This window comes from Nicotiana sylvestris, chromosome 2 (genome assembly GCF_000393655.2).
Source record: "Nicotiana sylvestris chromosome 2, ASM39365v2, whole genome shotgun sequence".
NCBI classification, from domain to species: Eukaryota; Viridiplantae; Streptophyta; class Magnoliopsida; order Solanales; family Solanaceae; genus Nicotiana; species Nicotiana sylvestris.
The window spans coordinates 66900105-66915496 of NC_091058.1; the positions used below are offsets into that span (position 1 = coordinate 66900105).

The 15392-nt window shown below is 42.8% G+C and overlaps 1 protein-coding gene across 1 annotated transcript; it reads right to left on the reverse strand.

Moving 5' to 3' along the window:
• Positions 1–2283: 2283 nt before the first annotated feature.
• Positions 2284–2637, reverse strand: LOC138885022 (uncharacterized). The gene has a single exon (XM_070165906.1). It carries the CDS (start codon positions 2635–2637, stop codon positions 2284–2286), a length of 354 nt encoding a protein of 117 aa, XP_070022007.1.
• Positions 2638–15392: the final 12755 nt, after the last annotated feature.

The following is a 15392-nucleotide window of genomic DNA, read 5'->3' on the forward strand; positions in this document are numbered from 1 at the left end:
GGGCTTCATTGTTAGGCAAAGCCATGACTTCAACCCATTTTGAGACACAGTCAACTGCCATGAGAATGTAAGTATTCCCACAAGGGCTAACAAATGGACCCATGAAATCGATGCCCCAAACATCAAATATATCCACTTCAAGAATGGTATTGAGAGGCATCTCATCCCTTTTTGAAATTCCACCCGCTCTTTGGCATTCATCACACCTCTTCACAAAATCACCCGCATCTTTGAACAGGGTTGGCCAATAGAACCCGCAACTAAGAACTTTCAAGGCGGTCCTCACCCCACCTTGATGGCCATCATAGGGTGAGGAATGACAAGCCTCTAAGATACTCAATTTTTCTTCCTCCGGGACACATCGACGAATCACACCATCCGTGCAAATCTTGAACAAATATGGCTCATCCCAATAAAAGTCCAAACTATCCCGCTTGAGCTTCTTCCTTTGGTTAGAAGAGAGATCATACGGGATTATTCCGGTCACAAGGTAATTGGCAACATCGGCAAACCATGACATATCATTCATTGACACCGCAAGGAGTTGTTCGTCGGGAAATGAATCATTGATCTCAAGGCCATCACAAGGCCTCCCCTCCTCCTCCAAACGAGACAAGTGGTCTGCCACTTGGTTCTCACTACCTTTCCGATCCACAATTTCTAGATCAAACTCTTGAAGTAGTAACACCCATCGCATCAATCTTGCCTTGGAGTCTTTCTTTGTCATCAAGTACCTAAGAGCGGCATGATCGGTTTGCACTATGACCTTGGCCCCCATAAGATACGGCCGAAACTTTTCCATTGCAAATACTATAGCCAGCAACTCTTTTTTGGTAACCGTGTAGTTCCTTTGAGCCTCATTCATGGTCTTGCTTGCGTAGTACAGCGGATAAAACATCTTGTTAACCCTTTGACCCAAAACATCCCCAACCGCAACGTCACTTGCGTCACACATGAGCTCAAAAGGTAAGCTCCAATTTGGTGTGGTAATGATAGGGGTAGTGGTTAACTTAAGCTTGAGAAGCTCGAATGCTTGCATACAACTCTCATCGAACACAAACTTTACATCCTTTTCTAGCAACTTGCACAAGGGGTTTACCACTTTTGTAAAATCTTTTATAAACCTCCGGTAAAAACCCGTGTGCCCAAGAAAACTCCTCACCCCTTTGACAGAAGTAGGGGAGGAAGCCTTGAAATCACCTCTATCTTGGCTTTGTCAACTTCAATCCCTCGCTTTGAAATTTTGTGACGCAACACTATACCCTCTTCAACCATGAAATGACATTTTTCCCAATTGAGTACGAGGTTTGTGTCTTCACATTGGGCCAATACTCTATCCAAATTTCTCAAACATTCTTCAAAGGAATCACCAACCACACTGAAATCATCCATGAAAACCTCCAATATATCTTCCACCATGTCGGTGAAAATAGCTATCATGCATCTTTGGGATGTCGCCGGAGCTTTACACAATCCGAACGACATCCGAGAGAAAGCGAAGGTTCCATACGGACAAGTAAAGATGGTCTTCTCTTGGTCCTCCGGGGCAATTAAGATTTGATTATACCCCGAGTACCCATCCAAAAAGCAATAAAAAGCACGCCCCGCGAGATGATCAAGCATTTGGTCAAGGAATGACAATGGGAAATGGTCCTTTCGGGTCACCTTGTTTAGCTTTCGGTAGTCCATGCAAACCCTCCAACCTGTGACTGTCCGAGTAGGAATAAGTTCATTGTTGTCATTGGTCACCACAGTCATACCACCCTTCTTCGGTACACATTGCACCAGATAAGTCCATGAGCTGTCAGAAATGGGGTACACAACCCCGACATCCAACCATTTGATCACTTCTTTCTTCACCACTTCTTGCATAGCCTCGTTCAATATTCTTTGATGCTCCAAGGAAGGATTTGCATCATCCTCCAAGATAATTTTGTGCATACAAAATGCGGGGATTATTCCTCGAATGTCAGTTAGAGTCCATCCAATTGCCCTTTTTCCACTTTTGAAGCACCGCCAAAGTGGCCTCAACCTGCATGTTAGTAAGGCAAGAAGAAAGAATAACTGGTAAAGTAGAGTTTGAGCCCAAGAATTCATACCTGAGGTGTGGAGGAAGTGGTTTCAACTCCAACACCGGTGGCTCCTCAATTGATGGTTTTGTTGGTGGAGTTTTTCGGTTTTCAAGATCCAAAGACAATTTTCTAGGCTCATAAGAATAAGAGCCCATCCCATGTAAGGCATTCACGCACTCCACTCTACTTGCATCCTCATTGACATTAAGATTTATAGCACGGCCTCAAGAGGATCCTCCATGTTGATCATAGCACTGGTATCATCCACAATCACAGCTGTGACAAGGTCTACAAATGAGCACACCTCAGTGCTATTGGGTTGCTTCATAGACTTGCAAACATGGACCACAACCTTTTCATTTCCCACTCGGAAAGTGAGCTCACCCGTTTCAACATCAACCAATGCCTTCCCCGTTGCAAGGAAAGGCCTTCCCAAGATAACATGAACCTCATAGTCCACCTCACAATCCAGAATCACAAAGTCGGTCGACAATATAAATTTGTCCACTCGGACAAGCACGTTAACAATAATTCCCAAAGGTCGCTTCTTCGATCGATCCGCCATTTGAAGTCTCATTGAGGTTGGCCTAGGTTGCCCGATACCCAAAGTTTTAAAAACCGAGTAGGGCATCAAATTGATACTAGCTCCCAAGTCACATAGAGCCTTGGCAAAATTCGCACTCCCAATGGTGCAAGGAATGGTGAAAGCACCGGGATCTTCAAGCTTTGGGGTCATTGAATGCACATAGCACTAACTTGGTGAGTCATCTTTATAGTTTCATAATCCATAGAAAGCTTCTTTGTAACCAAGTCTTTCATGAATTTTGCATAACCCGGTATTTGTTCAAGTGCCTCCACCAAAGGCACATTAATAGATAAGCTCTTCATCATGTCAATGAACTTTTTAAACTGATTATCATTCTTCTGCTTCGCGAGCCTTTGAGGGTAAGGTGGAGGTGGCCTTGGCAAATGAGTCTTGGCTTTTGGCACAACCGGCTCCGGCATGTCAATTATATGTTCCCTAGACGGGTTCACATCATTTTGAGTTTCCACCTCGACTTCTTGAATATCAATCCTCACTTCATTGTTCACATTTTCATCAACCACATCTTCAACTACCAAAGGGACTTCGTCATCTTGCAACTCAACATCATCATCCACGACTTGATTTTGCTTAGAGGCATTCACATCACTAACTCTCCCACTTCTTGTTGTGACCGCCATAACATGATTGTTCCCACCCTTTGGGTGCACTACCGTATCACTTGGTAGAGCACCCTTCGGCGAGTATTCAATGACTAAGAGATTTGGCCTAATTACACCTCCAAGTTTCGGATAGAGGTGTTGTGAGAAGCTAATTGTGCATCAGAATCCGCATTCCTCTTCATCATCTGCTCGAACATCATTTCAATTTTACCCATATCATTACCCAAAGAACTAGGACCTTGAGATGAAAATGGTGGCGGATTGTTCGGTTGTTGGTACATTGGGAGCCTTTGAAAGCCTTGCCCCCGGTTTCCTTGGTTTCCTGTTCCATCCTCCTTGATTATTATTGCCACCCCAATTATTGTTATTACCATTCCAATTCCCATGGTTGCCTTGATTGTTGTTCTGATTGCCCCAGTTTTTATTTTGGTTGTTGTTCCCCCAATTGCCACTGTTTTGTTGTTGATTGCTCCAATTGCCTTGAGGTCTCCACTGTTGTTGGTTGGAAGAGTTGCCCCATTGGCCTTGATAGTTGTTTACATATTGAACCTCTTCACTTTGGTCATCATAACCATTATTTTGAAAACCATCACATGCATCATCAAATTGCTCAGAATTCCCTTGGTTTTGTTGCCTTCTTTGCCTTCTCTTGCTGACAAGCATATTAACACCCTCCATGGCATTCACTTGGCGAGTATTTTGGACTTGTTGTAACTGTGCATTAGCCAATTGATTCATAGTAGTTGTCAACTCCGCTATAGCTTGCCCATGGTCATGTAATTCCTTGTGCAAATGAATAACCGTAGGATCGCCTTGAGGTACATTGGCTCTACTTTGCCATACAGAAGAAATGTCGGCCATCTCATCAAGTACATTACATGCCTCATCATATAACAGCTTCATAAAGTTGCCCCCGACAAGTTAGTTCACTATGCATTGATTTGTTGATCATAGCGTCAGTCATATCATTATTGGGGCATTTCTTCACCATTGTTCTATACCGCTCCCAAATCTCATGCAAAGGTTCCGTGGGCTCTTGCTTGAAAGCCAATATCTCATATCGAAGTGCCGCCATATGCCCGGGTGAAAAGAATTTAGAAATGAATTTATCCGCCAACTCATCCCAAGTTGTGATGGAATGGTTGGGGAGTCTCTCGAGCCAATCTAATGCCTTCCCCCGAAGTGAGAATAGGAAAAGTCTCAACCTAAGAGCATCTTCAGACACATTCGTCTATTTGCTCCCCCAACATGTATCCACGAACCCCTTGAGATGTTTATAGGCATTTTGATCTGCAACACCCGTGAAGTACACACGCTGCTCAAGTAAGGTCAACATCACATTGGTTATCTGATAGTTGCCCGCCTGGATTCTGGGTGGGAAAATAGCACTTGCATAACCCTGGTTCGGAAGTACTCTGGGAGCCACTCTTGAAGGTGGAGGATGAGGGTCTGGAATATTGTCATTTGGATTAATATTGGCATTGCGGCCTCTACGTTGTCCTTGAGGTACAAGAGGCACCTCATCTTGCTCAATATCATCTACCTCCTCCCCCGCAATCACGTTTCCAAGAGGGTCATTAGCATTGTTCAAATCCATATTGGTACCTGAGTAGTGACACAAACAAGTAAGTAACAAAGAAGGAAAGAAGAACAATACATAAAACTAACTAAATAGATAGCCAAAACTGTTAGCTTCCCCGGCAATGGCGCCAAAAAGTGATCGCAACCTACTCTACACTACTAAAAAGTAGGAAGAGAGGGTCGCAATAGCTTTTACCCGATTTGTGGGTCAGGAGTGATTTCCATGGAGAGCTAGGAATGGAGTCGAGTATCTATTTAGGTTGGAATTGCGTATTTGTTCCAAATATCACTTCTAATCATTTTTGGGTTTTCTTTATATTCTGCTATTATCAAACTACAAATTATAATTGCTACTAGATTAACTACGAGTAAATTGCTACAAGTTGTATCTAATAGTTTAAAAGGCACTAGGGTAGTGACATCCTCCTAGGTGGCCAATTAACAGGTAATTGAACCTAAGGCACGATTGACATGATTAGGGAATATGCTATAACCGTTGTACAATTTTACCCACTCTCACACCTCTCGGTAGAGAGAGTGATTTGCCCAATTGACTTTCTCAAGACCAATAGGGTAGGCAAATTTGCTCAATAAACTGGGGTTCAAGTCGGGTATTAGTCTCTCGAGGTTTAACCCTTTAATTGGGACTATCAATTCTCTTGAGTCCATCCCAATTCCTTGTTGGGTCAATTTTGGAGACTTATGCTCTCTTTCTCAAGAAGAACTCAAGTCAACTTAGCACAAACTAGTGTTTGCAACCACTAATTCATAGATTAAACCATGAAATTGACCCAAATAACAATCACCCCTAGTCAATCTAACCTTAAATCACAACACCCATCAATTACTCACACTAGGGTTGAGCCACAACCCTAGCTAATGGGTCTAGCTACTCATGCTTGAAGAGAAAAACAGAGAAATAGATGAAGATAAAGACATATTAATTAATTGCTAAGCTAAATACAAATATTCAATGATAAAAACTAAGTAAAAATGCCCAAAATGGCTAAGAAAAGTCTTCTCGCGAGCGCAACTAACGTCTGATAATATCTGATGCCCTAAAAATGGAAAAAAGTTCTATGTATACTAAGCTGGAAAAATTGGACAAAATTGCCCCTGCGGGGTTAGTGCGGACCGCACAAAATGGTGTGCGGCCGCACTAGGCTCTTGAACTTGCAATCTTGACTCTCTGAACCCAGGCTCCGCGGACCGCACAAAATGAACTGCGGCAGCGGAGGCTTCTAGCACGGTCCGCACAAACTCGACCGCGGACCGCACAGGCTTGAACCTCTGAACTTGGCATCCCTCTGAACTTTGTCTCTGCGAACCGCATAGAATGGGAGTGCGGCCGCAGAAGTCCACCACGGACCGCACAAAGTGTAGTGCGGCTGCATTACTTCGAAGCCTGAAATGCTGAGTCTCTGAACCTCTCTAGTACGGAACGCACAAAGTGTAGTGCGGCCGTACTAGGCCTGTTTTTCCTGAGTTTGTCTAGTCTTTGGTACTTGTGCAAGTTTCACTCCTTTTGAGGTGATCTTTGACATCTTGTCACTTTGTTGATCAAACCTGCAATCAAGCACAACTTATGAGCCTTTTGGGACTATTTTGTATGAATTTATAATCAAAGCGCAAGCAAGAAGGAGCATAAAATGCATCAAAATGCCTAGTTATCACTTAGGCCGCTGGAAGGGGAGGAGAGTGTACCCTTGCCAGTTTATCCCTCCGCTACAGGACAGCTCGGGGTTGCCGCGGGGGAGAAGAAGAAGAGGAAAAGAAAGTCTTTGGGCTCCTAGGTCCCAAGGTAAAACCAAAAAAGAGGGCGGCTTCTCGGGCTCGTAAGCCCAAGAAGAGCACCAACTCCTGGTTATCGGATTCTGACTCACTTCGTCGGCTCATGGATGAATATGAAGAAGACATTTTTGCTGCTCACGGATCAATCCTTGCCGGGGAGCAGGCGACAGTCGAGGGAGATAGCCATGAGGCCGATCTCCTCCGACTCGAGGGGCCGAAATAGAGATGGGGGCTGAGACTTCCAGAGAAGCCGCTTCTGTTCCTAAGGAAGCAACCGGTTTGATAGATATCATGGATACGCCCTCCTATACTGAGTCCATGCTTGAAGAGGCCTAAGCAGGAAAGGAGAAGTCAAGTGAAGGAGTTCACATCGCGGACGACCCTTTACACTCCTTCTTTGATTGAACATGTCCACTTTGGAAGATTTTTCCGAGCTGGGCAACCTGGAGATCCTGAAGAAGGACGTGCCTTCGGAAGCTGGCGGGCCGAGTTCAAGCCCAGAATAGTCGTTCTTATGGTCCCGGAGGATGCTCGGGTTTTATCTACTCTAGTGGGCATTACCAACTACCTCTGATGTCTGGTGATCGAAGAGGACCAGACGAAGATGAACGAGGTGGGCATACTGAGTCTCTTCAATGAGGCACATCAGGCGCTAAATCAGGTAAGTCATCAATACTCCCTTGTGAATTCCTCTTAGGTTTCAATATATCTTATTGTTTTTGTTGCTTTGCAGGCCTTGGTGCTTCACCACGAGATCTTTCTCTGGTACCACTCCGAAATCAACCAGCTCAAGTTTGAGCTCAAGGAGCATGTTCGGAAGAAGGACATTTTCGATCTTCTCAGTGAGCAACAAGACGGGCTGTCAAGGATCTTCAGGCCAAGCTAGACATGGCTCAGAAGGAAGCTTCGACCCTTAAGCGGGAACATGATGACCTGGTCGAAAAAGTAAAGGTCTTTGAAGTTAAAAACAAGGAGATAGTCATGGTGGCTAATAACACAACCTCGCAGGTCCAATAGAAGATCGACCCGATCGACGAACTCTGAGCCGAGATGAACGAGGTCCAAGCCATGGCTGACGAGTGGAAAAGCAAAATGGACATACTAGCTTCGGAGAAGGAAACCGCCAAGGCGAAGCTGACATCGATTGAGAACAACTCCGGGTGGCGAAGGAGAAAGCTGAAAAGTGGTCTCAGCTGAATGATGATCTCCGAGCACAACTGAGCTCGCTTGTCACAAAGCTGGATGCCCTTGGTAGAGAATATAAGGTAGTGATGTCCAAGTTGGATACAACCTCCACTGATGCCAAAGAAATGGTGGCCCAATACAAGGCCGATGTGGAGGCAGCCGAGGTCCGCTTGAAGGCAAAGGCCGAATATATGAAGTAGTTATCCGAAGAGAGACCCTCAAAGATATCTATGCTCGAGGTTTTGACCTGTCGGCTGAGATTGAGGAAGTCAAAAAGTCCGAGGCCGAGGCGAAAAAGCTTTAATAGCCCGAAGGTGCCGAAGGCTCCGAGGGAATTGAAGACTCCGACGGCTCTGAGTCGGGCCCCGGTGAAGACTAGGCATAGATGACTTAGTACTTTTCTTGGTTTTTGTCTCATGTACATTTTTTTATATATACATATATTTATATACATACATACATACATATATTTATATACATACATACATACATATATATATATATATATATATATATATATATATATATACATACATACATACATACATACATATATATATATATATATATAATGAAATTTTCCCTTTCTAGGAATATCGTACCTTTACTTTTCCAGCATCTTTTCATAATTTCTATTCATGTAATATTTTTAATGCCTTAGCATAGAACTGACTGTAGTTATAGGGTGTTCATTTTTTCAGAGGACCGAACAGGGCCCGACCTCTATACAACTTTGTGTTGCTCGAGGCTGTGAAAACTCAATGTCATCGGAGATTTTTTCAAGATGCTTAAGTGATTTTTAGACGATGTTTTCGCTGAGGGTAACCTCTTAGCAGGTTTAGAGTTCTTATAAATGCCTTACTTTCTGATTACAAGCTTTGGACGCCTCCGAGCCATTTTTAGGGCGGTCGTAACCTTTCGTATTTGGGTACCGTCTCATAGGTTTGGTGCCTTCAGAATTTGATAGTCCGGGTTGTCTGAATCTTCTTCCGACGACAGTCCCCGAATATAGGTAGCCCTTGGGCCTGATAGTCCCCGAGTAGGTGTACCCCGTGGGCTCTTAGGATCCTAAATTTAAAAGGTAAGAAAATGTGTAAATAGCAAGGCGAAACTTTCTTTTATTTTTCAGTGTGTAAAGTACATGATTGAAAACGCATAAAAACTTATATCATGGCTTGAGTGAACTATGTGAGCGCGGTTCATACGGCCGTTTGGCCCTTACAGGGAATCCTAACCACCAAGCCTTAGATTCTAGTATACAAAGTTTGTCTTCTTTCCTTACTAAAAACCCATGATTCTTAGTCTGAGGGTGGTGACCCCCAGTATTTGAGGTCGATCATAAGAGGGCTTGGATACTGTTGACATGAAACGAATGATCATTGACTCTGGTCTGAGACCGGGCTTTGAATCTAAGATAGCACGTTTTACTATTGCCTCGTTAAAAACCTTGCCGAAAAATCCATTTTGGGACAAAATCGGCTCAAGGGAAAAAGAGTACAACGTGTGCTTTCAGACCTAATAGCCACATCCATCCTTGGTTGTTGCATGCAAGTGTTAGTCTGATTCATAACATGATTAAAGCATGGTTGAGATCATACCTTAGAAGTAATACTGTTTTAAGTATGTCACATTCCTGTTATTTGGTAGTTGCACATCGTTTCGTGCTTCGAGTTTGTATGAACCTTTGCTGGTAATTCCGATGACTCGATATGGTCCTTCCCAATTTGGTCCCAGCTTTCCCTCATTGGGGTTCTGGGTGTGTAATGTTACTTTCTTCAGCAGCAAGTCCCCGATATTGAAATGTTGGAGGTTGGCTCTTCGGTTGTAGTATCTCTCTATCCGCTATTTCTGGGCGGCCAACCAGACTAAAGCTGCCTCACGCCTTTCATCCAATAGTTCCAGGCTCATAATCATGGCCTTGCCATTTGACTCTTCGATCGCATATTGGAATCTGAGGCTCGGTTCTTCCACCTCGACTGGTATCAAGGCTTCGGCCTCATAGACCAACGAAATTGGAGTGGCCCCGGTACTAGACCTCGAGGTTGTACGATATGCCCATAGAACTTCGGGCAAGATTTTCTTCCATTTCCCTTTGGCATCGGTCAACCTGTTCTTTAGGTTTTGAAGTATGGTCTTGTTTGTGTAATTTCGCTTGTCCGTTCCCACTAGGGTGGTAAGGTGTTGATAGTATCTTCTTAATCTTATGGTCTTCAAAATATTTATTTACCTTTCCGCCGATGAATTGTTTCCCATTATCGCACACGACTTCGACCGGTATCCCAAATCGACATATCATGTGGTCCTAGATGAAGTCACCTTTTCGAATGCTTGAGCCTCGACCCTTTTGAAAAAATAATCAGTCATAAACAATTTGAATTGAGCTTTACCTAGTGCACATGGTATGGGCATTTCATAAATGGCCACGGGGATAAGACCGAGTGGAGTAGCTCTCCCGGTTGATGGATCATCGGTATGTGTCTCTAGCAGTTGTCACATTTTCATACGAAGTCCTTCGTCTCCTTCTCCATTTCGGTCCAATAATAGCCACTACTGATTAATTTCCGGACCAAAGATTCTTCCCTTGAATGGTTCCCACAAGTGCCTTGTGAACTTCTCTCAAGGCATACTCGGTATCTCCTGGACCCAAGCATTTGGCCAACAGGCCGCCGAACGTTCTCCTGAACAATGTTCCTTCGACCAAGCTAAATCTGGCAGCCTTGATACACAAGGCTCTCGATATTTTGAAATTTGAGGGCAATTTCCCAATTTTCAAGTAGTCTATGTACTTGTTCCTCCAATCCCAGGTTAAACTCGTTGAGCTCACTTCGGCGTCGCCTTATTCTATCATTGACTTCATGAGCTGTACGACTGTTCCCGAACTGAATTCATTGTCATTAACTGATGACCCCAAGTTAGCTAGAGCATCAGCCTCTTAGGGCACGTGTTGTAGGGTCCATTCCTTGAATTGATGCAGCGTTAACTGTAGCTTGTCTAAATACCTTTGCATTGGTTTCTCTTTCACTTCGAACGTCACATTGGCTTGATTTACCATGATGAGCGAATCACACTTAGCTTCGACCACCTTGTCCCCAAGGCTTTTAGCCAATTCGATACGTACAATCATGGCCTCATACTCGGCCTCATTGTTAGTCAATCTCACAGTTCTAATAAACTACCTAACTACATTCCCCGTTGGAGGTTTCAACATGATGCTGAGCCCAGACCCCTTTGCTTTTGAGGCACCGTATGTAAAAAGGTTCCAAATTCCCGAGGCAGCCCCCGAGGCTAGCAATAATTCACTTTCGACTTCGGGCACTAAGGCCGGAGTAAAGTCGGACACAAAGTCGACCAAAATTTGAGATTTTATGGTGATTCAGGGCCGATATTCGATATCGTATCCGCTGATTTTGACAGCCTATTTGGCCAACCAGCTCGAGATCTCGGGCTTGTGCATGATGTTCCTCAGTGGGTAAGAGGTTACGACACATATGAGGTGACATCGAAAGTACGGTTTTAACTTTCTGGAGACACTTAGCAAAGTGAGCGCCAATTTTTCCAGGTGAGGATACCTTGTTTAGGCCTCACCTAGAATTCTACTAACATAATAAATAAGTAATTGCGTAACTTCCTCTTCCCGACTAAGACTCCACTTATCGCCACCTCGGAAACTGCCAAGTAAAGGTGCGGTTGTTCATCCGCCTTTGGAGTGTGGATCATAGGGGACTCAAAAGGTACCATTTTAGTTCTTCCAAAGCTTGTTGGCATTCCGGGGTCCATGAAAAGTTATTCTTCTTCTTCAACAATGGGAAGAATCGATGGCTTTTGTCTGAGGATCTCAATAAGAACCGGCCTAGGGTGGCTATACACCTGGTCAACCTCTAAATAGCCTTGACATTGTCCACCACGGTGATGTCTTCTATGGATTTGATTTTGTCGGGATTTATCTCGATTCCCCGATTGGATACCATGAACCCGAGGAATTTTCTGGATCTGACCCCGAATGCGCACTTTTCAGGATTCAGGTTCATATTGTATCTCCTCAATATGTCGAAGATTTCCTGCAAATGTCTCAAATGGTCCTCTGCTCGCACGGACATGACTAACATGTCATCAATACAAACTTCCATTGATTTTTCTATATGTTCTTCTAACATTTGGTTTACTAAGCGTTGATAAGTGGCACGGGTATTCTTTAAACTGAATGTCATTATGTTATAACAATAGGTACTGAATTTAGTAATAAAGGAATGTTTTTCCTTGATTGTCGGGTCCATCCAAATTTAGTTGTACCCATAATAGGCATCGACAAAACTGAGTATCTTACGCCCGCCCGTCGCGTCGATCATCCGATCGATGTTAGGCAAAGAAAAAGAATCCTTAGGGCATACCTTGTTCAGATCTTTATAATCCACACACATTCTTAGCTTATTTCCTTTCTTAGGTACTATCATTACGTTGGCTAACCAGTCCGGGTACTTGACATCCCGAATGGATCCTATTTTAAGGAGTTTGGATACCTCATCCTTGATGAATGTGTGCTTGACCTTGGATTGCGGTCTCCTTTTCTGCTTAACCGATTGGAACTTCGGGTCCAAACTCAGCTTATGAGTGGTTACCTCCGGGGGGATCCATGTCATGTTAAGATGGGACCAAGCGAAGCAATCTATGTTAGCTATAAGAAATTCAATGAGTTTTTTCCTGAGCTCGGGAGTTAACCCCATACCCCTGATCGGGTAAGTGTTCGATCAATATGACTTGCTCCAGCTCCTCGACTGTCGATTTGGTTGCATCAAAATCATTGGGAGCAATGAACGACCTAGGAACTCCGTAATCATCCTCCTCGCCTTTTTCTTGCTCTTCTGGTTTGGTCGGGGCCGATATCGGTGATTGCTATTTAATTTCTTCTTTCCTGGTTGGCTTCGTATTCTTTGATGTTAAGACTACGGGCACTAGGATCACCTCGTCGTTTGCGAACATTTCCTTTATGGCTGGCTTCTCTCCGTAGATCGTCTTGATTCCTCCCGGCGTAGGAAACTTCAGTGCCTGGTGTAATGTTGAGGGTACTGCCCTCATGTTGTGAACCTATGGTCTTCCAAATAAGGCGTTATATCTCATGTCCCCTTCGATTACGTAGAATTTTGTATCTTGAATCGTCCCGACGGTATTCACCGACAGGGTTATTTCTCCTTTAGTAGTTTCACATGCCATGTTAAACTTGTTCAACACTCGGACCGCTGACACTATTTGATCCTGTAACCCTAACTGCTCTACGACCCTCGATCTGATGATGTTGGCTGAGCTGCCTGGATCAATCAATACACGTTTAACTCGAGATTTGTTGATAAGTACGGATATCACCAGTGCATCATTATGAGGTTGTACGATGCCCTCGACATCCTCATCGCTGAACGAAATGGTTCCCCCCGGTATGTAATCTCGGGTTCTCTTTTTCCTCGTGATGGATACTGTCACACCTCTTTTTTCACCTACACCCCCGCTAAGGGACATAAAGGGAGTTTTTCCAATTAAAGGATGATCGAAACGGGATTTTATTTAAAGGTTCAGAGTCGCCAATTGGGGGATTTTTGGTGTCCCAAGTCACCGGTTGAATCCCGAATCGAGGAAAAGAATGACTCTGTTTAATAGTCTGCGCACCAGAAATCTGGATAAGGAATTCTGTTAACCCGGGAGAAGGTGTTAGGCATTCCCGAGTTTCGTGGTTCTAGCACGGTCGCTCAACTGTCATATTCGGCTTGATTATCTGATTTTATACAATTATGAACCTACGTGCAAATTTTAACTGTTTACCGCTTTTGTTATTATTTATTCAAAGAATTACAACGTCGTGAGAATGCATCTCGAATTGCGCCACATAAATGTACCCGCAATTTTCGATACGTTCCAACTTCGTTGAGATTTGGATTTGGGTCACATAAATGTGCACCCGAGTTTAGGAAGATAACATTATTAAATACGCGCCTAAAGATACTAACACGTTGTTATTTTGAGAAAAGCCGTAAAGTTCGCTATGCGACCTGTCTCGAAATCTAAGCATTTGGAATAACTGTCCGTTGAGGGCCCCGCAGTTTGTGTATTCTTGTTTGTCGATGCTCGTCTCATTCATTATTTTAAAAAAAAAGGAATTTGCAACGTCATGAAAATGCATCTCGAACCACGTCACAATCAATGTACCCGTGATTAACGACACATTTCGACTTCATTGAGATTTGGATTTGGGTCACATAAATGTGCACCCGAGTTTAAGAAAGTAAATTATTAAAAGTACGCGCCTAACAGTGACTAACGCGTTATTACTTTTGGGAAAAAGGCCGTGAAATTCGCTAAGCGGCTGATCCTGAGTTCTAAGTTTTTAATATATATACAATCGTGAGGGCCGTGCAATCGGTGAGTTTTACTAGGCGAGGCTCATCTCGTTTATTTTGAAAAGACAATCCTAAAGTGACTACATTTTCTATTAAGTTCGTCTCTAAAATAAAAGAGAAGAGGTCCTAATTAGTTACATGTTTATAAGCTCGTGCCTCTTATTGTTTATTAGATTAAGACAAATGCAAACAGAAAATTGCAACAGAGATTACTCAAGGGAGATTGTATTGTTCCTTATTCTATTAGTTAATAACACTAAAGTTGAGATTATGAATAGAACACGAGATTGACACCCAGTGATATAAAAACAAACTAACTATTCTTTGATTAATTTAAACTAACATTATTAGATGAATTGAACTAGTGGAATTAACTATGTGTAATACAAAGCTATTTTTTTTACTCTTTTTACGACTTGTCGAAGAAATGCGTCAATGCTTAAAAAACTGACATTAGGCTAACATCAATCACTAACATTTGAGAATATTAGTTACTAACATTATTCACATTGCTATTTAAAATGATGTTACTTACTCAAGCGAACTCGCAATTTCAGAACTAACCCTATTAAACCAACATGCTGATTTCCATGAGCTATTTGAACCTGTTTCGTGGCATAACCTATTTGAAACTATTACATGACTACTGAAAAAAGAATTAACTACACTATATTTCATAACTAGTAAGCACAAACTAAGATTAATTACAATTGATATTCACATGTTTGTAGAAATAGATTCAACAGTCCAGTTTATGCATTTCAAAGTCATTCTAATACATGATATGCGATATCAAGTGAACTACTTCTTATACATTAAATTAAACACAAAGAAACAGGAGACATTCAGAAATTCATTCCAACAACTCTTTACTGCTTTTCCATTAAATTTGAGAGCTTTAGAACATGTACCTGGATAATGAAAATACAAGAAGATGAAGGAGCAGTCAGCAACAGTAGTAACACAGCAAAATACAGCAGCAGAAAGCCCAACACAGTAGCTTCAACACCTCAATCCAGAAATCCCAGCAACACGGAGAAAACTAGTAAAAATGGAGAAGAAAAATAGTCCGGAAATCTCTCTTTGTTTTCTCTTTCTAGCTTTGAACTCTCTCTGGTTTTCTTCTGCTCTCAATATTTCAGAAAATTTGGTTCTATCTTTTTTACTCTCTCCA